We start from the raw sequence: 24,111 nt of genomic DNA on the forward strand, positions 1-24,111 counted from the left end.
TTCGATCATTCCAGATCTGTCAAATGCTCTGCCTTATGCTTCATTCCTTTACTCTTCCTCTGTGTCTCTGCTTCCTTCCCTTGCGTCCTCAATCATCGCCAGCGTGAGCCTTTGCTGTCAATCTGTCCATAGATAGCCGGAAGTGAGCTTGTTTTCTTGTTGCTGAACGCTAGCGAAAATCTTTTTTTTCTTCTTCCTCCCTGTTCAAGCTTACAGCATATCGTTGGGTGAGGTACATATTATAGGATTTTTTTTCTGTTGCTATTGTCAAGTTTCTCAGCTATGTTCTTAGTTTGTTATGCTTCCTTCTACTCGATTCTGGCTATTGCTCTGTTCTTGTAAAATACGTCCACGCGTTTCTAATGGGTGGAAGGAATCAGGTCGTCGGAGTTGGTGGTGTTGGTCATGAGCTAAAATTGATGCTGATTCTGGTCTTTTTCTTTTCTTTTGAGCAGTGTTTTGTCTTCCTCTTTTCCTTGCTCAGCTGTAGCTCCCTGTTCGGTTGGCAATCTTTTGATCTCTCCCTCTTTCACTGTTATTGGTGATTAAGGTGAGGATTTTGAGCATTCTTCCTTTGTTGAGCTGTATAAGAGGGAGTGTGAGTTGATGGCTGAAATTATAGAGTTCTTTGAAAGAATTTTGTTGCTGCCCGTACGTTGCAAGAAGAAGGTTCAAATTTGAGCTGAAAATTTGACTTAAGGCTTGATAGTGATATACACATGGGTCATAATTTTGGAGTTAAATTAATTCTATTTGAAATGGCTGATGCAAAGAAGTTATTGAGGTGAAAATTGGAAGAGAATGGTTTAGATATACAACTTGAATATTGGTGCTTATGAGATGTTTGTTGAAAGACTTGTAAGAGGAAATTGAACTTGACTTTTGAATATTTATAGAAATTATTAATTTAGAAATTAACTTGTAGGTTTGTAAAGTAATTTGATTATGAGATTGCACATAGCTATTGGAGCACTTAGAACTTGTTTGGTTATTGGTGAATTTGTTGAATGTTTTAAATTGAAAAGGTAGAAGTAATGCACCTAAGGTATTTGGTGCAGAGATTGGGAGAAAACTTCTGTTCCAAGAAAATAAAATGGCATGGCTAAAGTTTTATGGAGAAAGTAAGAGGAACGAATGATAATGCTTGAATTAACTTTAAATCATAAATTTGGTTTTGAATTTTTGATGGTGGTTAGTAAAGGGTGTACTATAAATTAAAAAGTTATTAAAATTCTATTTATTTATATTTTTTAGGGTGTGTGGAAGAACAAGACCCTGACAAGACTTAAAACAAGAATAGTTTTGGGAATTTAGAACTTCAACAGGTAAGTGAATAGCATTCCTTATGAGTATTTATTGAAAATCTTTTATTGAAATATTTCATTTTTATGAATTATGTTAGTTTTAGAAATTTTGAAATAATGATGAAGAATAGTTATATTATGATTTGTGCATTTTCTCAAGAAATATATTTCTAATATTGATGAAGGCACCTTTGCCTATTGAATTTCAAAATTTCTTGATTACATGATTAGCACAAGTTTGTACATTCGTTATGGTGTATCAATTTGACAAGTTTCATATAATTGAAGTAATTCATGCGAGTTTGATCTTGAGAATGAAAATTTGACTTCAAAAATAATTATTTCTCTCGCATGTTTGAAATGGAATTTCTAAGATAACTCTATACAGAACACTGCTGCTAACGGCAATTTCGTTAATCCATAGCGCGCTGTGGTTAAACACTAGATAGTTTGTTTCGTGAGTTTTATTCTCACATTTGGTATTTGTGGGCTTTGTACCCGCGCTTGATTCCGTGGCCTGAGCCGTGTTTGGTTACTTACCCTCGTGGGCTGTGTGTCCACGTTTGTTTCGTAGCTTTGGCTGCGTTTGGTTACTTACCCTCATGGACTGATGTGTCTGTGTTTGTTTTCGTGGCATAAGCCATGTTTAGTTATTTACCCTCGTGAACTGTGTGTTCACATTTGTAACCTATTTTGTTGAGTTCTCAAAATTTTAAATGTTGATTAATATGTGTTTTCGAAATTTACCTGATTTTGACTAGTAATTTGTATCACTTTGAGTTATATGAGAGTAGATTGTTTTCTTTTAGCATGATAACATAAATTGTTTTCAACTTATTCTTATTTTACAAATATGATTATGACTTACATGCTTATAAATTTTGGTGGAATTACTTTCAATTATCTGACACCATTATTAGTGATTGTCAATTTAAATTTTAAGAATTTTACCATGGGAATGCTATTCACTGAAAAAATTATTTGGCCTCAGATTGGTTAGATGACGCCAATTCCACCAATGACCTCTAAAAGGGCAACTAGCTATAGTGGGTGGACATTTTGATTGGTATTGTTGCTTTAATGTAAATATATAATTTGTATATCTTTTTGATTTGAAAGAAAGAGTAAATGCTCCACATAAGTTGTTGATAAACCTTATTTTTTATCTGTATATTGGTTGCTGGCTGGAAGGAGCTACGCTCCTGATTTATATTGTTATCTATAAAAAAGAAATTTTTGTTGTAGAATTTTTGGGAGATCCTAGTTACAGGGGAGGTTTTGCCGAAATTTCTACAAAAACATCGACACTTTCTTATGATAATGAATTTAAAGAAGTTATTTTAATTCTCATGTGATTTGATTGAATTTTTTTCTTTTCTTGTAAAATGGAATAAATATTCTTGGAGGCTTACGGGAATGTGAGAGTGGTTCACACCCGTGCCGGTCACCCTCTATTTTTGGGGCGTGACAGATTATCTCAAATTTTCACTTACTTCAATACCGCCCCATATATCCTAGCACAATCCTTTTGGCATAATAATTTCCCTTCTTATAATAAGCAAACAAAATTAACATTCAAGCTCTTCAATAGCTCTTTAAATTTTTCATTAACTTCTTAAACTCTCATTAAACCCTCCAATAACTTCTATCAAGTAGCTCAACAATGCTTGGCAGCATTCAACTTCAACCATAAACACAACCCTTATTCCAATCTTAACAAAATTATAATTACCAAATAGTTTAACAATTTCCCTTCAGGTGATACATGATTCCAATGAGTAATTCTCAACCTTACAACTTATATATGTAAATGCATATAATTCCTCAAGCTTCATTTATAATTCTTCTAGGTTCTAATATGAAAATTAAATAATCATATCTCCTCCAAATTTCATGTTCAAATACCTTAAAACATAATATAAATCAAATCATAAGCAACTTCATACTTCACAATATATCAACGATTGATTTGCAAACAATATTTAAGATAGTATTGTCTTCGTTTGAGTTTCAAGTATACTTAAGTCAATTAAATTATTTAACAAATCTTAATTTATCTTTATACCTTCTTGTAATCCATCTTCAATCATAAGTCAGAATAAACTATGTCAACTATTCTTATGTTTTCTTTAAACTTAATAAAGTACTATATAAAAATCCTATGTAATTGTCACGCCTCTAAAATTTAGGTGTGATCGGCTTGGGATATGCATAGGAACTCACATCCCTTTAGCCTTAATACCATCTTATATATTTTAATTATAACACATTCATGGTATTGAGTAGGGTTCCTTATTTTATTTTATTTTATTTTATTTTAACAAAAGTCATAAATTCTCTACGAGAATTTAATATAGAATCTCTTAAAAATTTTACAACAACAATTTCAACACAAACAACAATGAGGAAATTTTTTTTGCTCTTATCAATAGACAAACGAATAATAGTTACTCAATACAAAAACCCTAACTATAGTCTATGTGGAGCATCTAGAATAGAGTTTACAAATTACATAGTATGATGTATAAATTAAAGTTTGACCACAAATAGAAATTTAATCAATTTAATGCTTTAACTTCAGTGATCCTTTGGACGTCTATAGCTATCTACAATATTTGAGACTAAATTTTTTTTAGTAAATAACATTTCGATAATGAAATTAAAAGATTCAAAATAAATAGAATTCATCAAGTAAACTGGTGCACGATTTAAAGAGGACACCAATATAATAAAATAACTAAATTTGAAGATTAAGAAATTCTATGTAGTTTCAAAAATACCAAACTAGTAAATTTACAATGACAAAGCCTTATCACTTGATCATGTAAAGTAAAATAAAATAGGTAAATAAAAATAGTAACATTCACTTTTTAAAACCAATAAAGTGTGTGTGTGTGTGTGTGTGTGTGTTTTCAACAAACGTGGACACACAGTCCACGAGGATAAATAACCAAACATAGTTTATGCCACGAAAACAAATGTGGACATACAGTCCATGAGGGTAAGTAACCAAACGCAGTTGAAGTCATGAAACAAACATAAATGTACAGTCCACGAGGATAATACTAACCAAACGCGGCTCAAAGTCATGAAAATAAACGTAGGTATTTAACCAATGAATAACCAACGTAAGAATAGAGCTCACAAAAATCAAACTAGCTAGTCATTGACCATGGCGCGCCAAGGACTAATGGAATTGTCGTTAGCAATCAGTGCTCTGCGTACAGTCCTCTAAAATAAACTTTTCAAACATGTGAGAAATTAATCATTTTCAAAATAAAATTTTGTACTTTCAATATCAAACTCGCATGAACATTTCAAAACCTCAGTTCTTTTCAATATAAATTTTTTCACTAATTCCACATTTGCCTTTATCAAATAAAAATTATTATTTGAGCTAGTAAAACTTTTCATCAGCCCTCAAGATATATTTTATAATGAATACATATAGATATGTTATAATTCCACTACTTTTCACCATACATATTACAACTTCAAGAGTTTTAAGCAATATAATTAACAAAATATTAAACATTTGAAATAGAACATGAAATATATTTAAGAAAATAATATTTTAATAAAAAGAAATTTGTTAGTAAAATTTATTGGGATATTATCCACTTACCTAAGGCAATCCCAACATCGTAATTTACCCCTTAGCATTCCTCACAACAAGATTTATTCCTGAAACATCCAATATGATAATAATTGAATCTCTAAAATTTTATAAAACTCATAATTGTTTACTCACTCAATTATCATAGTATATTCTCGCATTGCTCTTGGTCCTCAATCTTTTAATTTTCATTCCAAAGAAATTCATATCCTCCACATTCCTTTCGAGTGCACAAGTCATAATAATCCACTAACACATTTTAACTAACAATACCATTGTTTACACTTGCACTCTTCCCACAACATTGTCAATTGAAACCATAGCATTTTATTTTACATATTTGGGGGTTTACATACAATAAGCTATAAATCCAAAATAAATAATTAAATAAAACAACATTCATTGACCCCATATTACTTTTTCAGCACTTATATGCAAGTAAAGTCCTTGATCTCAATTTCCTACATAAAAATGCAATATCTTCAATACAAAGATTTAGTCATTGCACGGATTATTCCAAGTGCCCATGAATAAGATTCTATGGTGTACTTTACAATAGCAAGGCAATTGGCAGCTCTTACGTATGTACTAAAAGCCAATCAACACGTTCATAATCATGAATATACACACATGCATGCATGCACTAACTATATACACCTTAAGAATGTCACGCCCTAAAAATTTAAGGCATGACCGGCACGGAATATGTGTATAAAACCCATATCCCTTAAGCCTTGAACAAATATACTTTGGTCCATGCAAAACTATAGGCATATTTTTATTTTTATTTTTTATAAAATTCTTAAGAGAACTTTCATATAAATAAGACTTCCTAAATGTATGACAAAGAATAATAATAATCAAATAAAAGGATCTCGCTCCCTACTAAAATATATACAGTCTTTAAAGAAAGACGAGAATCCTACCTACATTATACGTGGAGTAGTTAGGACCAGGCCATGAAATTAATACAGGGTTCAAATTTTCATCAAGCAAAACTTGTTTGAAATAATTCTTCCACTCCACTTTAGTGATAAAATGCCGCAAGTAACACCTTGATATATAAGCTCAACTTATACTACTTGAGGCCAAAATATATTTTCCAGTGAATAACGTCCCAACAATAAATAATAGAACATAAGTAAAATGAAAGGTTCAAAATAGATATGTAAGTTAAAGAAACAAAAATTTCCATAAAAATTCAATAAACTTCATAATAAAATGTCTCTATAAAAATTCAAAGAAAATCTCAAATCATTGAACTATCATAGCAAATGATAATATCACTTGATTTCAAAAAAAAGGCATGTAAATGAAATAAATATTTATAAACAAATTACTGAATAAAAATCAATGGAATATAAAATCATCAAATAATTGGATTCATAATTATAGGGACTTATCAGAACAATTAACAAACGTGGACACACAGTCCACGAAGGTAAATAACCAAACGCGGCTTATGCCACGAAAACAAACGTGAACACACAATCCACGAGGGCAAATAACCAATCGCGGCCGAAGCCACGAAACAAACGTGGACACACAATCCACGAGGGTAAGTAACCAAACGCGGCTTATGCCACGAAAACAAACGTGAGTACAATGCTTACGAATAACCATCCCTCCATTCCACGTGCGTTGGCCATCGCACGGGGCTAGTACCTCCTATAAACACCCTGCTAGCTAGGTGTGCCATGGCATGCCAAGGGCTAACGGAACTGCCGTTAGCAATCAGTGTTCTGTACAAAAGTCCCTTTTTAAAATCACTTTCAAACATGCGAGAAAATCATCACTTTCAAGATACAGTTCTCATTTTCAAAATCAAACTCACATGAATATTTTTAAACATTAAAACTTGCCAAAATCAAATTTTATATATCCAATGCTCATGCTTGCATTTATTGAATAATCAAAAATTTCAAAGTCGAACTCGTAAGAATCATTCTCTATATCAATTCAATAATTTTCAGAATGAAAATCCCATAATTAAAATCCAAACTTGTATTTACTGATAAAATAAAATTATCAAATCTAGTATCTTTACAAAAATAAAATACTTTAATCAATAAAATATCCAATAATCACATTGTTGCTGAAAAAAGGATTTGTATAAAAATGTAATATTTCAATCAAAATTTATTAGAATATCAGTTGGGACGTTATCCACTTACCTGTTAAACGCCCAAAATAATAGCTTGTGCCTCATAAACCTCTCAATTGTCCTTTAACTACTCTATTACCTAAACAAGAAAAACAATAAATTTCTTTAACAATAACCCAAATAAATAAAACTACATCAATTATTCAACAACCTAATGTCTTGCCTAATGCATAATAAAGTTTGACTTATCCTTAAGCCACCAGTCATTTAAAATCTACATCCTTATTTTTATTTTTTATTTTTCAAACCTAACATGTGCTTTTAGGCAAATTCCTTGATGATTTTCCTAGCTTTAGTATAGAAAATAACTAGCTCTCGTATTGTCATGTAATCCATGATACCTTCATCCTACTTGGTTATCTCAATAGATTGAAATATCATCTCTTGTTCAAATACTTCCAATCACCAACTCTAAAATTTATGCCGCTTCCCAATAACTCAATTCCTCATTAACAATCAAGTTAGACTTAAAGAAAACCAAACCTCAATTTATTTATTTATTATTTAATATTTTCAATCCATTCAATACTTTACATGCTCACTTCTCTGTCCAATTATACGGCTCTCAAGAATTCAACTAATAACACATTAGCTTTATAATTGACAAAATCTCTTGTAACACTCAAATTAAACTCACAAGTAATTAGCATCCGAACCAACTATGCTTTATGAGAATTATTGACATTTAAGGAAAAAAAAAATCATGAACAATCAAGACTTCCCCTAACAAACTTTTATCCAATATCTTATAGGCACCAATATTCAAATTTTAATACTAAGTTCTTCCTTTGTATCCGATCCCATAATTCCTTCAACATTTGTACAGCATCAATACATAACTTATTCAAGCATCCAAAGTTTATTCCCTCCACAAGATTAATATGATTTAAATACAATTCAAGCACATGCTACTTTCTCTTCTTCCATGAACAAAATTCTAGCTTGCTTAATCGCACTGTGACTGCCTCCAAATGAATTCGCACAGCACATTGAACAGAAAATAAATATAAATTTGCACCAATCATTCTCTCACACACACACAGAATCAGCAAGGAGGAACAAATTACAACATCACCCATAAAAACACAGCACACAGGGGATTCAACGAAGGGAAAAATTCTAAGCTGCTGCCCAGATTCAACCATGACAGAAATGGTATAAAAAGAAGGAACCAACAAAAACAACGAAGGTGGAAAATCATGAACCAACAATAGTGCCCACAGCCACACCGAACCAGTGAGAACAGCGATAATACAGGGAAGGAGAAAATTTTCGACAACCATGCTCAAAAGTGGAGATTCACGACAAGCACAGATCAAGGAAAGAAAAAGATGAAATTCAACACAGAACAGGGGAGGGAAGAACTCACGGTTTGCACCACAACGCTGTGGTTCTGGGCGGACATCTCAGCAACAGCAAGCGGAACTCCTATTCTCATCAATAGCATGTTGAATAGCAAAAGGACAGAGGTGCTGGATCGAATGACTTGAAGCTTCTGAGCAATGAATCTCTCTTGCTCTCAGACGAAAGGAAGGTTCCGATAACACCCACGACAGAGAAACGAACAGAGGAGAAGGAGCGAAGAACAGAAGGGAAGGAGAATATCACTGGTGACCCACATCACCGATGATGAGCTGGACGGTGGAGTGAAGAGTTGGGATGGTCGAAATTTCCAGAAAAGTTGAAGTCTCTCTCTCCTCTGGTATGTAGCTCACCAACAAAGAGGGAAAACAAAAATAATATATGAGAGTTGATGGGAAAATTACAAATGAAGACCCTAAGATTTTTTTATATATTATTAATATTATATTTTAAAAAAAGCAAAGGCATTTTAGCAATTTCTCCCAATAAAAGAAAATAAACTAACATTTAGCTTAAGTAAGATTCAAACTCTAAATCTCCATATAAATACTCAGTATCAATTTTGCTAAACTACTATTCCTTACTTGTCTTAAAATTATGATAAATAAATTAAATATTAATTAGGAAAAAATTTATTTAATTTTAAAATTTTGGGTCATTACAAAGAATCTCTATGAAGCTCTGAGCAAGTGGGTTAATAACAACTTTCTCATTGAAGGTCGATGTGGAAGACAACCCCTATCACAATTTCACAAAGATTTAGTTAATGATTCATTACCCCAAACATCATCATTTATATTACAATCTCTTCATAATACTTTAACCATAGTTAATTATTTCACTGTAACATGATTCTCTTTCAAGCCTTATATCAAACACTTTGTGTGTACAGCTTCTAAGCCATTCAATACAACTTGTTTAGCTTCAATCTGCGACCCGACAAATTCCATACATCCATCATTAAATTCATCATGCTTTTCTAGTCCAATTCCTCAATAAAATCAATATAAGCTCAAGAAAAATTCAAATCAAAACAACACATTTACAGCCGAACAACCAAGCAAGGAAAGCCAATATATATATCTATGTGCCACACAAGATCATCAGAGATGAAGAAGAGAGGATGAGGTCCCTCATACCAGCCATGAGCAGCAACAACGATGAAGGGAGAGAAGGAGTTTGGTGCTGAACAGGGGAAGAAGAAGACCAGTAAATCAGCCTATTGCCGGAATCGACTACTCCCGCAGTCCGAAATTTAAGAACCCATAGCACAATATTAACAGAGGAAGAAGAATGGCCGACGATGTGAATGAATAGCAGACGGACGAGCTGAACAATGACCCGCAACGTTAAGCGATCAGCGACGCAGAACAGAGGAAGAGGAAAAAGAAATCTGTGGCATGCTCAAGGTCACCGATGACAGACGAAAAAGAACAGCAAGGGAGGGAGATCGGGGGAGACATGGGTATGGTTCAAAGCTCTCTCTCCACTCCTTTGACCTGGAGTCTTCGAAGCTTATGACAATGACAAGAGAAGAAAGAAAGAAAAAAACCAGTGCGTGCGTGTCTGATCTCCATCTATTTATTTTACTATTATTTTTTTGAACACTAAGGGCAAAATGGTAATTTGGCTAAATTATTCGTAAAAATAAAATTTTCGTCTCTTGTCTTTAAGGGAGGTCGAACCTAAATTTGACTTATAAAAGATTGACTCAATTACCACTAAATTAACTCTCTTTCTTAATAAATCTATACCAACATATATATATATAAGAATATCTTCAAAAGCTATCAATTTTAATTTCAAATAAATTCTAGGTCATTACAGTAATCCTTGCTTTTAATTTGGTATTTTAAAATTTCTATCAATAGCTTAAGTCACTATTCACGTATATTTCTTCAAGCTATATTATGAAAATTTTATATCAATCTTTCAAGCATTTTCACAAACATCTTAAGAGCATTCATCAAAGTTGAATTCACAATAGGCATTCAACAAATTTAGCCAACTTCCAACATTAATTCTATCATCAATATTCAACTTAACATCAAGATAAAATGGTGTATAGAATCAAGCAAAACAGCACCTCAATCTCACAAACAAATCACAACAGCAACAACAAAGGAAAGAGCAGAACATCGACTAGAAGAGGGAAGAAATCAAGCTTACTATACACAAAAACGTTCTACTTCCAGCAGCTAAGGAACAAGAAGCAAGAAGACAAGTAGTTGGATAAAAGGAATTTCTCATGGCAGCCATGAACACACAGCTAACAGACCCCAATTCAACAGCACTTGAAGGAAATAAATGCTGAACGAAAAATTAAGGGGTTCGAAGGTCTCAGCTCAGCAACCAACAATAATGAAAGAAAAGAAGAACAACAAATCTACACATCTATTGAACTCGCACGGCAGCAACCAAGGAAGGTAGAACAAATCATTCAGCATCCACCACTCCTAACGGCGACAGCTTCGGTGAGCAGAGGAGAAGATTGACAGTGAGGAGAGAAGCCGATGGTGAAGGGAGAAGTAGTTCAATGGTAAGAAGAGGAATCCGACAATGAGGAGAGAAGGAAAGCACGTTTAGGTCAGTAAAGGAAAGCATGTTTAAGTCGGTAAGATCCTATTTGGTTGGGGAGAAAGGGAGAGGAAATAAAAAAATATTCCCTCCCCTCTTGTTTGGTAAGGTGGAGGGGAGGGGAAGGGCTCCTCTTGTTTGGTAAGGTGGAGGGGAGGGGATATTTTTTAAAATTTCCCCTCCCCTTCCTTCCAAAACCTCCCCCTTAATTTGGAGGGATGCCCCCCTCCCCTCACCTCTCTTCTCCCCCTTGAACCAAGCAGAGCTTACAGGTGGGAAAGAAGAAAAATCTGAATATAAAAATAAATGAGAAAATTACAAGAAAGAGCAGAAGAAAAATTACAAAATAGGGCACAAAATTTTCCTAAAATTTAAAACAAAATAAAACCAGAATTTTGCTCCGTAGAATTCGAACTATGGACCTTCAAGAATATTACAAGTTCCAACAAACTATCACTCTTTTCTTGCTATAAAGTTAAAACAATTAAATAAAATATCAATTGGGTAAATTTATTTAATTTAAAATTTAGGATTATTACAAATATCAAGTGCCACATTAAGTATTATGAGATGCTCAGTGGAATATTTAAGTGAGTTATTTTTTCCACTTCAATTCAATAGCTAGCTTTTGGGGCAAGGTTCTTGTCTTACTTAAGTACATATCAATTTGTATTAGAGTCTAGTTGTTGGCAGTTCCATAGAAAGCTACCCACAGAGGGTTATGACCGATGGGAAGCCAAGTTAAGTTCCATGGAGCACAGTTGCCAAGACATTTACTTTTTGTGGGGGGGCAATTGACAAAGACTTCGTAGTATAAGATATCAAATCCCACACTAAGTAGTATGGGATATGCTCAATAGAGTATTTAAATGAATTAGTTCTTCCACTTCAACAATTAGCTTAAAAAAATAATAAGCCTCAATCATAACTTTTGGTTAAGGAATAATAACTTTTGTTTTGTAAATTGAAAGAGTTGAACAAGAAATCATAACTTGTCAAGTGAAATTTTTGTTATTAAAAAACAAGCTCTAATCATAACTTTTGATTAAGGGTTAATAACTTTTGTTTTGTGAATCGCAAGAGTTGAAAAAATCATAATTTGTCAAATATAATTTCTATTATTGAAAAACAAGTTCTCAATAACAAATCTCAATCACAACTTTTGTTTAAGAAATAACAATTTTTATCTGAATTGCAAGAATTAAATAAAAAATCACAACTTGTCACTAAGGGTAAAATAATTTTTTTAATTTAAAATTTATTAACATCGAGGTCCCTAAGAACTTTAGTAAAATTATAATCAAGGGACCACTTGGTTATTTATATAATTTAAAAGAATTTTATTATCATTTTTCCTAAATTCTTTCGACATTTGAGAACAATCACAGTGCCTATTATTCATTATTTGTCACAGCACAGAGAGTCCAGCTCGGTCTCCTTCAAATTGGTATTGAATTTTCCGTTGTGTTGGTGATATTGTTATTAAAATTATATTCAACAACCATGTGAGTGTGACTATCTCACTTCATCTCTTAAGTATGTGGTGAGAGGTTCGATTTTTCATTCATGTAAATAGAGAGCACTCCATGGCTAGCTGGCTGCTCCTTTGTGGGAGACCCTGTGGTGAGGGAGATTGGTCACGTCTACTGATGGTGGATACCTTGAGTTTACTCAAAAAAATTATATTCATGCTTCTTTTTATAATGATTCTAAATTATACATTTAAAAACAATGAATTTGAAGATATTTCTTCTAGTCCTATTTATAGGATAGAAAGAATTTTTTTTATTTATACATCACCTCATTAAATTTTTATTGCAAATAAAGTTAATAAATTTTAAAATTTTCTTTAATTATGATAAAATATATTGAAAATACTTTATAAATAAAATCAGAGTAGTATATGGTTAACGAGAAGTTATAAATTGCTTTGAGGTCCCGACAAGGTGAAATTAAAGAGATGCTGAAAAGTCATTTTGACTTGGGAAGCAAGTAACAACCACACACACATATTTGAATAGAAGTAACAACCATATTCAACTCAACAAGTAACTAGTGTTTGTTTTCTATGGTAGGGGCGTCCCATCACTCTACACATCATAATCAACTTCAAGTTTATTACAAATGATATTTATATTTTTAAAATGATTTAAAAAATATAACTTTTTAATTTTGCCTTTATTTATAATTAATAATTATAACAAATTGTTGTCTATGAAATCAAGCGATCATAAATATACACAACGGATGATTTTTTTTAAAAAAGCCTTAATTACTCTTTATCTTATATTAAGAACAAAAGAAAACTTTTAAACTTTGCCTTATATTAAGAAGCGAGTATTTCTTTTGGCGTTGATGTTAAAAAATAAAAATTAACCAAACAATCAAAAGAAGAAAAAGTAGAAGAAATCAACAACATTTTTAATTTAACTCAAATCGTAGGTGCCCGAACTTGCATATAAATGGGAAACCCTTCTTCATATCTCTCTAAAGGCAATTTCCTGGTAAATTTCCACGTCGGCAACCCGCTTCTCTTCTACTATATATTCAATTTAAGGTTCTTATTTATTAGCTTTTCTTCGCAGAGCTATTAAAATATCTTCAAATGCTCCTATCAGAAAAATATATCTTCAGAAACCGGCTTTCCATTGAGAAACGCAGCTGATCATCAAGACTGGAAGTACAGACACATGGGGAGTTTCATTGGTGGATCGTCGTCGTCGTCGTCGTCAAGACCGATTCATGTATATCTAAGTTTCAAAGGAGATGAAGAAACTTGCAAATTCACAGATAGGCTTTGGGCTGCTCTTGAAAGTAATGATTTGAATACATTTTGGGATGACAAGGAGCTTGAACTGAGCAATTCTATCTTTCTTCCACGTCACTTTCTCAAAGCAATTCGAAAATCTAACATTTCCATTGTTGTCTTCTCCAAAAACTATACTTCTTCCATATGTTACCTTGAAGAACTCTTTCAGATTGTTGCACACATCCATGAACCGCGATATGCTGCTTTCCCAATTTTCTATGATATCGGTCCATCAGAGTTACAAAACCAGAGTAATTCTTTTGAAATAGCTTTCAATGAACATGAACAAAGGTTCGCAGCAAATTTATGCAAGGTACACAATTGAAAGATTGCAATGAAACAAGTGGCCAATCTCTCTAGTTGGGATGTACCATCCGAGTGAGTAATTTTACTCTTGGTTTTCTCTTGATCATAGCATCAACTTTTCAGTCTCAATAGGCAAATTATAGAGATCTTCAACTATTGATCAATCAATAAAGCCATAAGTGATTTGGTACTTTTGTTTTTCCTTTATTCAGGCCAAGGCCAGAAGTTCTTGATGACGTCATTGTAGAGATCAAGAGAAAAATGCGTGAATTAGTCTATGCTGATTAGATCTAGTAGGGATGAAATCTCGAGTGAAAGAGGTAGAAAAGCTTCTTGATTTGAGTTCAAATGATGAAATTCAAGTTGTGGGTATTTTTGCTATAAGGAGGGGTAGGGAATGTAAGGTCTCCCTTACTAAACCACCTTAAACTCCATTATTAGGGTAATTAAAGGATTAATCCACAATGGATTACCAAAGTTGTAAAATTTTATAAAAGAGAAGAATTTTCAAATCATATACAATGGGATTCCCAAAATTCAAATTTTTAATCTCAAGCAAGCATTTGAAATGCTCAAATCAGAGTTTGAAAATGATGTTGAAGCTTAGAAAAAAAATGGGACCTATCACAATGAGTTTTAAAACTCAAAATTGGATTTTGTGCAGAAAATGTGACGTGCGTCGCGGCTTGTGACATATGTGCCATGGTTCACCCTTCTCTATACCATGCACCGCGGCGTATTGCACGAATTTAATAGCATCAGTTGTTGTCATTTGACAGCTGTGGGAGCGAACTTCTAATGTGTCCGAAAACTCCATTTGACATCTGATTAAGGTGATTTTGGTGTCTACACGGAGCCTTTTTCTAGCTCTAGCTAATGGCACTGGTTTCACACTCAAATTCATTTTCTACAAAAAGTTAGACACCATAACCTTTTTTTACCACTTTTCACATAAAACACACAAATTTAGTGTCCCAACTCAACCACAAGTGCCAAAAGCCTACACCGACTATCTGACCACACTCAATGGACTTTATGGACCCGTGCAACGTACCAAACACAACTAAAAATGCATATTCCACAAAATCGCCACTCAATCCTAAATTTCACAAAACACAAAGGGGAGGAAATTCATGCACAAAATCATCACTTTCATTCTAAATCTTTCAAAGTACACATGTTCTTACTTGCATAAGTATTTTAGCCCCATCCACGAGTTTACAACTAAAACTCCTTAACCCGAGGCACAAAAGACATAAGTTGTACACTCAGCTAATGTAAGTAATACAAAATAATGACATGTGATCTTGGTTGGCATTTGTATTAACATTTACACATAAAACAACTAAGAGAGGCATACAGAAAGGATTACTCTACAATCCTAAGCCTCTGTGTGTTTTTTCTGACTCGGATCCGATGAGTTAGGCCCTGAAAATATTGAGAATTGAGGGGTGAGTACAACTACTCAGTAACCAAGTTTCACCTAATCTATATAGTTGCATATCAATTGTAAATAGATGCAAATAGACAAACACACATATAACACATATGAGGAATTTGGCCATAGTTCAAAAAACTACCAACCATGTGATCGGGCCCAAAAACACATATATCTATTTTTAAATCACAATGCACAATGCGAGGTCATAATACTACCAACCATGCGCCCCCAACATATACCAGACCACAATACTAACAACCATGTGGTTAGATTTATACGCATGATTAAATGTCAAACTTATACCCTCCTATTACCTCCAATATGAAACTGATAGCTATCACGTGACTACGTTCTTCATAGACTAATCCAGCCTTTCACTTGTGAGGAGCTACCAGGCCAGGGTTGACTCATTCACTCATGTAATTCAATTTTTCCAAATACTAACAACCATAGGGTGTCGTACCCCTAATTTAGCCTCCTCATGAACTAGTGGATGCTAGCTAGGTTTAAGTCCCTTATAGAATAAGTGAGACAGTCTCGAATCAACTATGGGACAAGGGCTACCTCTCGATTCTAACGGTCAATGTCAAGATAAGTTCCCGATTCCAACAGTCACTGCCAATACCATGTAGATTTAAATCAATCTACTCCTTTTTCTAGGTGAACTTCTGCCAATGATCATGTTATACACATTTTTTACATAATATGCATTCCCAATAATCAATCCATGGCATATAAACTCACATTCTCTACATGCTAAACACATTGCAAGTTACAATTTTCCACCCACAATAACATGCCATAATTAAATTCATAAATCACAAATCGGTGGCATGATAAAGGTTTTCCTTTTCCAAAACCATTACACAAGTTAAACACATTTCCAAATTGCATCATTAATTTTAAACTATCAACCACATTTCACAAACACAATTAACATTCAACTATAAAAATTAAGTTTCTCCTAGTTACCTCAAACCTTTGAGAGGTCAAAGGTTTACCCCTCACACAAAACACTTTCAAAGCTTCTCCTAAGCTTGAATGATGCCAATACGAATCACACTATAAGTCATAATCAAGAATATCATCATACTCCCATTTTGAGGATTTACCCACATCAATCTCCCTAAGTCAATTCTATCAATCTTAAAAATCACTACCCATTCATACCCAATAAGTTCATTAAGTTTGATTGACTCACATTACCACTAATGAGTCATTAAACCACCATTAATAGTCCACCAACACTTCCAACCACCATATTTATGTTAATTTTAGGCATTTATTACTCCCATGCACCAACCACTTCAAAAATCATAATGTTGTGTTCCAATACCCTAAACAATTCCCATTATACCCATTTTAATCAATGGGATCGGACCCATAATTCTTATGGGTCAAAAATCAACCTTACAACTCAAACCCTAACTTAAATCTTCATAAATAAGGGAGAGAAAGGAAGAAGAAGACTTAGATTACTTACCTTGGGTGTTGAAAAGCTTTAATCTATCACCAATATACTCCAACAACAAGCCCTAACAGAGCCAAAGTCGTGGTATTCATGTTTCTCCTTTCCCCTTCTCTGTTTTGCACATGCAGAGACGAATCTAATAAATCAAATTTTTAACCATACACCACGGCGCACGCTGCCCTCCACCACAATGTATAGCATAGAGAAGCCATTGCATTTGAATTTTCCCTTGTGCACTGTAGTGGGTTGACTACACGCCGCGGTATGTGGCATAGAGGGCATTCCTTTACTTTTTCTTCTTCTTTCCATGCTCGAGTGACCCGCCATCAATCCGAACCCACTTTTAGGACTGAAATCACAACAATTTATATTAATTAGGCCCCTTTGGCCACACACCTCATTAACTCATTAATCACACTTATTAGGTTAATAAATCACGCTTAATTTTCCCGGATGTTATAGGGAAGACAGCCCTTGCAAGAGTTCTCTATGATAACATCAATCATCATTTTGATGCTTCTTATTTCGTACCCATTGGAGTTGAATTTTATCATACCATCATAGGGCTAAGACATCACAAGAGAACTCTCATTGTTCTCAATTGTTCTGATATTTTTATGCTTGTTCATCTACTCATCTTTGCTATAAGAGATAATCGGTTAGGTGGAGGGGAGTAGAATCATCATAAGCACTAGAGATGAAGGAGTTCTTAAACGGTTTGAGAACCATGAAATTTACAGGGTTGAACTATTGACCAAGGATGAAGCTTGTAATAACCCAATTTTTTTTTGAAAAATTAAAAGTTAAAATTAAAATTTAAAAATACATAATATTGTGTTTAAGTGTATTTATATTAATTTTGGAATAAATTAGTAAGAAGAAGAGTTTGTCTAGTGGCAATTATATTGCTACTTATTTAATAGGTCATGAGTTTGAATCTTATGAGGCTAAGAGTGCAAATTTGCTATATTTTCTCTTTTGCTTCAGCTTATTGACAAAATTACAATGATGCCCTTCTGAAAAAAAAAGAAAGAGACAGAGACAAAGACCTAAACGCGTGGCTTCTTCTCTCCTTATATTTTCCTTTTATCTGCCGAAAAGTCCAGAAACAATGGAGAGATAGGGAGCTTCGATTTCCACCAGTCCACTGTTATCTCTTCCCTTTTTCTGTCATCCTCCACTGTATTTTATCTCTCCCCTCTAGTTTCTGGTGATCGCGCGGTGAAAGTGGAGACTCGACGTCTCTATGTCATACCTAGGTTGTCCGTCTTGCTTCCCTGTCTCTACTTGTTTTCTTTGTTGCTTCTCCATTCTCGCTGTTCAGGTACACGCAGCTGGGGTCCGAGAATCAAGTTGTCGGAGCTGGTAGGGTTGTTCGCGAGCTCATCTCTGTTTGATCTAGTGCTGTGATTCTGTTTTCTTCCTTTTGTGTGTACCCTGTCTCTGATTCATTCTCTATGCAGCTCGTGATTTTTTTTCCTTGCTTGGTAGTGTCTGGTCCTTTAGCCTGCTTGTGCGTTTCTGAAGAGAGAAAGAGGAGTGGTCTGCCATTGGTTGAAGCTGGAAATAGGAGAACTCCTCTCCCTGTTCTGTCGGCTTCTTCTCGTTCTCTCCCTCCTCTGTTACTGTTGGTACTTAAGGTGAGGATTTTTGAACTCCTCTTGATAATTTAGTGCAAGAAAGAGTGTCTTAATGAATGATTGAAATTGAAATTTTTTTTCTAAGTTCTGCTGCACTCCATGGCTGCTGGGGAAGGGAGGAATGGAATTAAACTGAAATTTGTGTATTGGAAGTATGATTATGATAAGTATGGTTAGAGTTTGAGTCAAGTTAATTTTGTTTGAACTAGATGATGTTAAGAAGTGGTTAGGATGAGTTTGAAATAGAAAAACGTTGACATGGAATTTGACAGTTAGTGACCATGAAATGTTTTGTTAAAATGCTTGTGAAAAGGAATTATGAAGCAATTGGAAGATTAAATGTAATATATATATATACACACACATATAAAAAAAATTGGATGTGTATGTTATAGAGTTTGAAAATAGAAATATACTCAATATGTTAGATAAGGGGAGTATTCATATGAAGTAACTGTGAAATTAGAGAAGCTTTTAAGATATGGATTTTGGTGTCTTTGAATAATTACTATTGTAGTTGATTAGAGTTATTTTTGTTGACTTAAATTTTTGCATGTATATAAATATGTTCATATAGGGTGTCTAGAGGGAGAGGATCTTGATAAAAGTGATAAGGAGTAAGCTATAGAGGTTGGGAAGGCTTATCAGGTAAGTGGATAGCGTCCCAACTGATTTTTTTTAATCAAAATTTCTTTTACTAAAATATTACATTTTTCTGGAAATCATTTTAATAGCATTAATGCAATTATTGGATATTTGTTGATTAACTTTACTTTATTTTGAGAAATTAGCTTTATCAAATTTGAAATGTTATTTAATCAATTAAATTAAGTTTGAACTTTGATTATGAGATTTTTATTTTATCAAATATTGGATTGATACAGAGAATAATTCATGCGAGTTTGACTTTGAAATTTTGATTATTCAATAAATGCAAGCATGAGTATTGGATATAAAATTTTATTCTGGCAAGTTTTTAATGCTTAAAAATATTCATGCGAGTTTGATTTTGAGAATGAGAACTGTATTTTGAAAGTGAGGATTTTCTCTCATGTTTGAAAATGGTTTTAAAAAGGAATTTTATACGGAACACTGGTTGCTAACGGCAGTTCCGTTAGCCCTTGGCGCGCTATGGTACACCTAGCTAGCAGGGTGTTTATAGGAGGTGCTCGCCCAGTGGATAGCTAACGCACGTGGAACGGAGGGATGGTTATTCGTGAGCATCGTACTCACGTTTGTTTCGTGGCTTTAAGCCGCGTTTGATTAGCGTTACCCTCGTGGACTGTGTGTCCATGTTTGTTTCGTGGCTTTGGCCATGTTTGGTTACTTACCCTCGTGGAATGAGTGTCCACGTTTGTTTTCGTGGCATAAGCCGCATTTGGTTAGTTACCCTCGTAGATTATGTGTCCACGTTTGTTAATTGTTCTGATAAGTCCCTATATTTATGAATCCAATCGTTTGATGATTTCATATTCTATTGATTTTTATTTAGTAATTTGTTTATAAATATTTATTTCATTTATGTGCTTTCTTGAAATCAAGTGATAATATCATTTTCTATGATAGTTCAATGATTTGAGATTTTATTTGAAATTTATAGAGCCATTTTATTATGAAGTTTATAAAATTTTTATGAAAATTTTGTCTATTTAACTTACATAACTATTTTAAACTTTTCATTTTATTTATATTCTATTATTTATTGTTGAGACGTTATTCACTGGAAAAGATATTTTGGTCTCAGATGGTATAGTTGAACTTGTGACTCGAGATATCCACTGAGGAGTTTTATTGCTGAATTGAAGCAGAAAAATTATTTTAGTCAAATCCTAATTTGATGAAAAATTTAAACTTTATACCTACGTTGGCGTCTAGCCTTAGGTGCTCCACATAAACTACAGGTGGGATCCTTATATTTTTTTTAAAGTTGAATATCTGAATTAATATTGTAACAATTTCTAATTACTCTATTAGTGTGTTTAACGTATTAATTTCAGAGTTTCTCCGATCAAGGCTTAAGGGATATAAGTTTTGTGCCCATATCCCGTGCCGGTCACACCTGATTTTTGGGGCGTGACAAAGCTCTTTAATTATTTTGTAGAAAATATTTTAATTGTGATTTTCCAATGAGAGGTTACGATGAGGAAATAAACAGTGTACTTGAATATGCTAATGGCCTTCCTTTGGCAATTGTAGTATTGAGCCAATTCTTATATAATAGAAGAGCTTCAGAATGGAGGAGCATCTTGGTTGAATTCTAAAAAAAAACTGTTGATTCTATGATAATGGAGGTCCTCAAAAAAAAGTTTTGAAGAACTCGATGACTGTGGCAAGGAAATCTTTTTACACATGGGAATTTTTTTTATAGGAAAGGATATTAAATTTGTAAAAGGAATTTTATCGTCTTTGTATGTTTATAGTAGTGATATTCAACGTTTAGTTGAAAAATCACTGATGACCATTGGAGATCAAAAAATACGAATGCATAGTCCATTGCAAGAAATGGGAAGAGAAACTATTCCCCAAGAATCTCCTTCTAGGCCAGAAGAGTGGAGTAGATTGTGGGAATTTGATGACATTGATGCTGTTATGCAAAGTGACGCTGTATGTCTTTCTAATTAACATTTTTTGTTTAGTTGAAACATTACTATTATAATGTACTAAAATTGAAGTCTTCTATGACCCAGGCTACTCTTAAAACTGAAGCTATCGTATTGGATCTAGAAGATTTACAAGACAGGGCAATAAGGGTTGAAGCTTTATCACGCATGAGCAATCTTAGACTTCTCATATTTCGTAACGTAAAATTTTCTGGAGTCTTGGAAAATCTTTCATGGCAACTTGAGTATATTTCATGGCACCAATATCCTTTAACTTGTTTGCCGTCAACTTTTGAACCATATTGTCTTATGGAAGTGAATTTGACTGATAGCTGCAGCACAAGTATATGGCATGATTGTGGAGGAGGAAAGGTAATGTTAACCGGTGCACGCCCTACAATTAATTTAGATATTTTTGGCAAATGCAAGACTTTCTTCATTCACACAAGTATATGCAAATGACTCGTTTACAAGCAATAATCAAAATATTTTTATCAACTAATAATACACACACATATATATTAAGATATCGCATATTTATGCATGTATATCATATATGTGTGTTAAGTATTCATGTGTGAATTTTTTTTTTTTTATGAAAACTGCGTTTGCCATTAGAGATGAGCAAACGTAATGTGATTGTGCGTGTGCGCCATTCTGGTACACTTCTTTTTTTTTTTTTTTTCACAGGTTTTCTGGTGGCTGAGAAAAATGAGTCTTAGTGGATCCAAAGATTTAACCAAGAGGCCAAATTTCAGTGGATTTCCCAGTCTTGAGAGGCTAGACCTTGAAGGATGCATTAAATTATCACAGCTTGATGCATCCATTGCTGATCTTTCCATGGCTTGAATTCTTAAATTTGAGAAATTGTAGTAATCTTGTTAGTATCCCCAATGAACTATTTTCTCTATCCTCTTTAGAAATTTTAAATTTGGCTGGTTGCTCCAAGTTTGCTAGTTGTCTGAACTTTTCTTTTTTTGAGGAGGATGGTGAAAGAGAAACTATTCAACCATCATTTCCTCGTAGAAGACAAAAGCTATGGAGAAACAAATTTACTCTAAGTGAACTATTTGGTACAAAGAAGTGTCGTATCGGTAATTAATTAATCATGTTTATTTTTCATATATCTCCTCTTTTACTATTCTCTCTCTTACTAAGTCCTATGTGTCTCTGTGTTTGTAGGAAGGGGTCAAGAGTAATTATAGAATAATTAGCCTGACAGCAAGGCGATGGACTCACTCTTTTTATTAATTGAAAGTGTAGTTCTTTCCACTTTAATTTAGTTTTGAATATATTGATGAGATATTTCAATTTATCTAAATTATACATTTAATTTAAAAATGAAAGTACTAAAAAATAATAATTTATTAAAAACGATTTGGTGTAAAGAAGGAAATGTATATATTTTTTAAAATTTTTCATGACTCTCATCAACTCTTTGTTCTCTCTCTCCCCAAAATGTATGACAAGTGTTGAAGATACGAAGTACAATAAATTTTGACGTAACTGATATCTTTAGTGTGATATAAAAATATGACACTTCAGTTTCAAAAGAATCATTTCATTTAAGTAATAGACATGGCATGTTTCTTCATAGGGAAGGAGATTAAATTTGTAGAAGCAATTTTACGGTCTTGTGGTTTTCTTGGGGTTCAACTTTTAGTTGAAAAATCACTCATCACTATTATAGATCAAAAAAATACAAATGCAAAGTTTGCTTCAACAAATGGAAGGAGAAATTGTTTGGCATGAATTCCCTTCTAAGCCAGAATAGTGGAATAGATTATGAAATTTTGATGATATTTATAGTGTTATGCACAATGACAAGGTAAGTTTTGCTAACACATTGTTTGGTTGAAACATTAACATTATAATGTAATAAAATTGAAGTAATATCACTTTGCGTCAATTTTATATAAATGTATCTGTTCACAGGCTACTTTTGAAGTTGAAGCTATAGTCTTGGATCTAGAAGATTCACAACAGAGTCGGCTAAGAGTCGACAGCTTATCACAATTGATCAATCTTAGACTGTTCATATTTCAGAACGTGAAACTTTTTGGAGTCCTAAAACATTTGTCAAATCGGCTCCGATATATTTCATGGCACCATTATCCTTTCACTTCTTTACCATGTTAGGGAATTGATTTTGCCTGATAGCTGCATCACAAGCATATGGGATGAAGAAAATGTATGCCTTGTAACTCCATCACAAGTAAATGAAAACTACTTATTTATAAGCAATATTAATCAAAATACTTTTGTTAACTGGTAAAATATATGATTCTATTTAATGCATAACAAGATATTATATACTTTTATTTTTATTTATGCATGTGTATATTCTTTCCGATCATAATATAGGACAGATTTTTAAAGCCCTATCTGGTCTTCAATATAGGGAAAAAATATAGTAATTAACTTTTCCATGATAATATCCCCTCTTTAATTGCACCAAATTATATATTCATAGCCACACTTGTTGAGTCGTTTTCAGGTATTACTCCCTCACACTTACCAACATACATTGATGTCTGCCACTGGAGGCCAGAAAAGGTAATGTTAACATAAATTCGATGCACGTCCTTCTAATAACTTAGTACATCCGTTGTATAGCTAATTGTCAAGTACACTTTTTTCATTAACAGATTTTCCCTTGCTTGAGAAACATGAACCCTTGTGGCTTCAAAGATTTAACCAAGATGCCAAATTTTAAAGAATTTCCTGAACTTGAGAGGCTAGACCTTGAAGGATGTAGGAAATTGTCACAGCTAGATCCATCTGTTGCTGATCTTTCAGAGCTCAAATTCTTAAATTTTTG

General features: G+C 33.4%; 1 protein-coding gene and 2 long non-coding RNA genes across 6 annotated transcripts; 2 read left to right on the top strand and 1 right to left on the bottom strand.

Annotated features, from left to right (window-relative positions):
* Window positions 1-24: 24 nt before the first annotated feature.
* On the top strand, window positions 25-2,551 carry LOC129314994 (uncharacterized). The gene is made up of 4 exons (XR_008594356.1): window positions 25-232; window positions 456-550; window positions 1,255-1,325; window positions 2,296-2,551. It is a non-coding gene; the product is annotated as an uncharacterized LOC129314994 (long non-coding RNA).
* Window positions 2,552-6,286: 3,735 nt separating this feature from the next.
* LOC129316849 (uncharacterized) lies at window positions 6,287-10,171 on the bottom strand. The gene is made up of 4 exons (XR_008594811.1): window positions 9,586-10,171; window positions 8,454-8,783; window positions 7,095-7,163; window positions 6,287-6,662 (listed from the first exon to the last, which is right to left on the bottom strand). It is a non-coding gene; the product is annotated as an uncharacterized LOC129316849 (long non-coding RNA).
* Window positions 10,172-18,549: 8,378 nt separating this feature from the next.
* On the top strand, window positions 18,550-22,378 carry LOC129316835 (disease resistance protein RUN1-like). 4 transcript variants are annotated; one of them, XM_054961204.1, is made up of 5 exons: window positions 18,550-18,690; window positions 19,268-19,338; window positions 19,766-21,294; window positions 21,378-21,662; window positions 21,981-22,378. In XM_054961204.1, exons 3-5 carry the CDS (start codon window positions 21,040-21,042, stop codon window positions 22,137-22,139), a joined length of 699 nt encoding a protein of 232 aa, XP_054817179.1. In that variant the 5' UTR covers window positions 18,550-18,690; window positions 19,268-19,338; window positions 19,766-21,039; the 3' UTR covers window positions 22,140-22,378. The 4 variants fall into 4 exon arrangements, with proteins under 4 accessions (XP_054817179.1, XP_054817181.1, XP_054817182.1 ...); XM_054961206.1 differs by having other exon boundaries at window positions 20,887-21,294; XM_054961207.1 differs by lacking the exon at window positions 19,268-19,338 and having other exon boundaries at window positions 20,887-21,294.
* The last annotated feature ends 1,733 nt before the right edge of the window (window positions 22,379-24,111 follow it).

Source organism: Prosopis cineraria, unplaced genomic scaffold (genome assembly GCF_029017545.1).
Source record: "Prosopis cineraria cultivar Desert tree isolate PC_DT_omini unplaced genomic scaffold, ASM2901754v1 PC7, whole genome shotgun sequence".
Lineage (NCBI taxonomy): Eukaryota > Viridiplantae > Streptophyta > Magnoliopsida > Fabales > Fabaceae > Prosopis > Prosopis cineraria.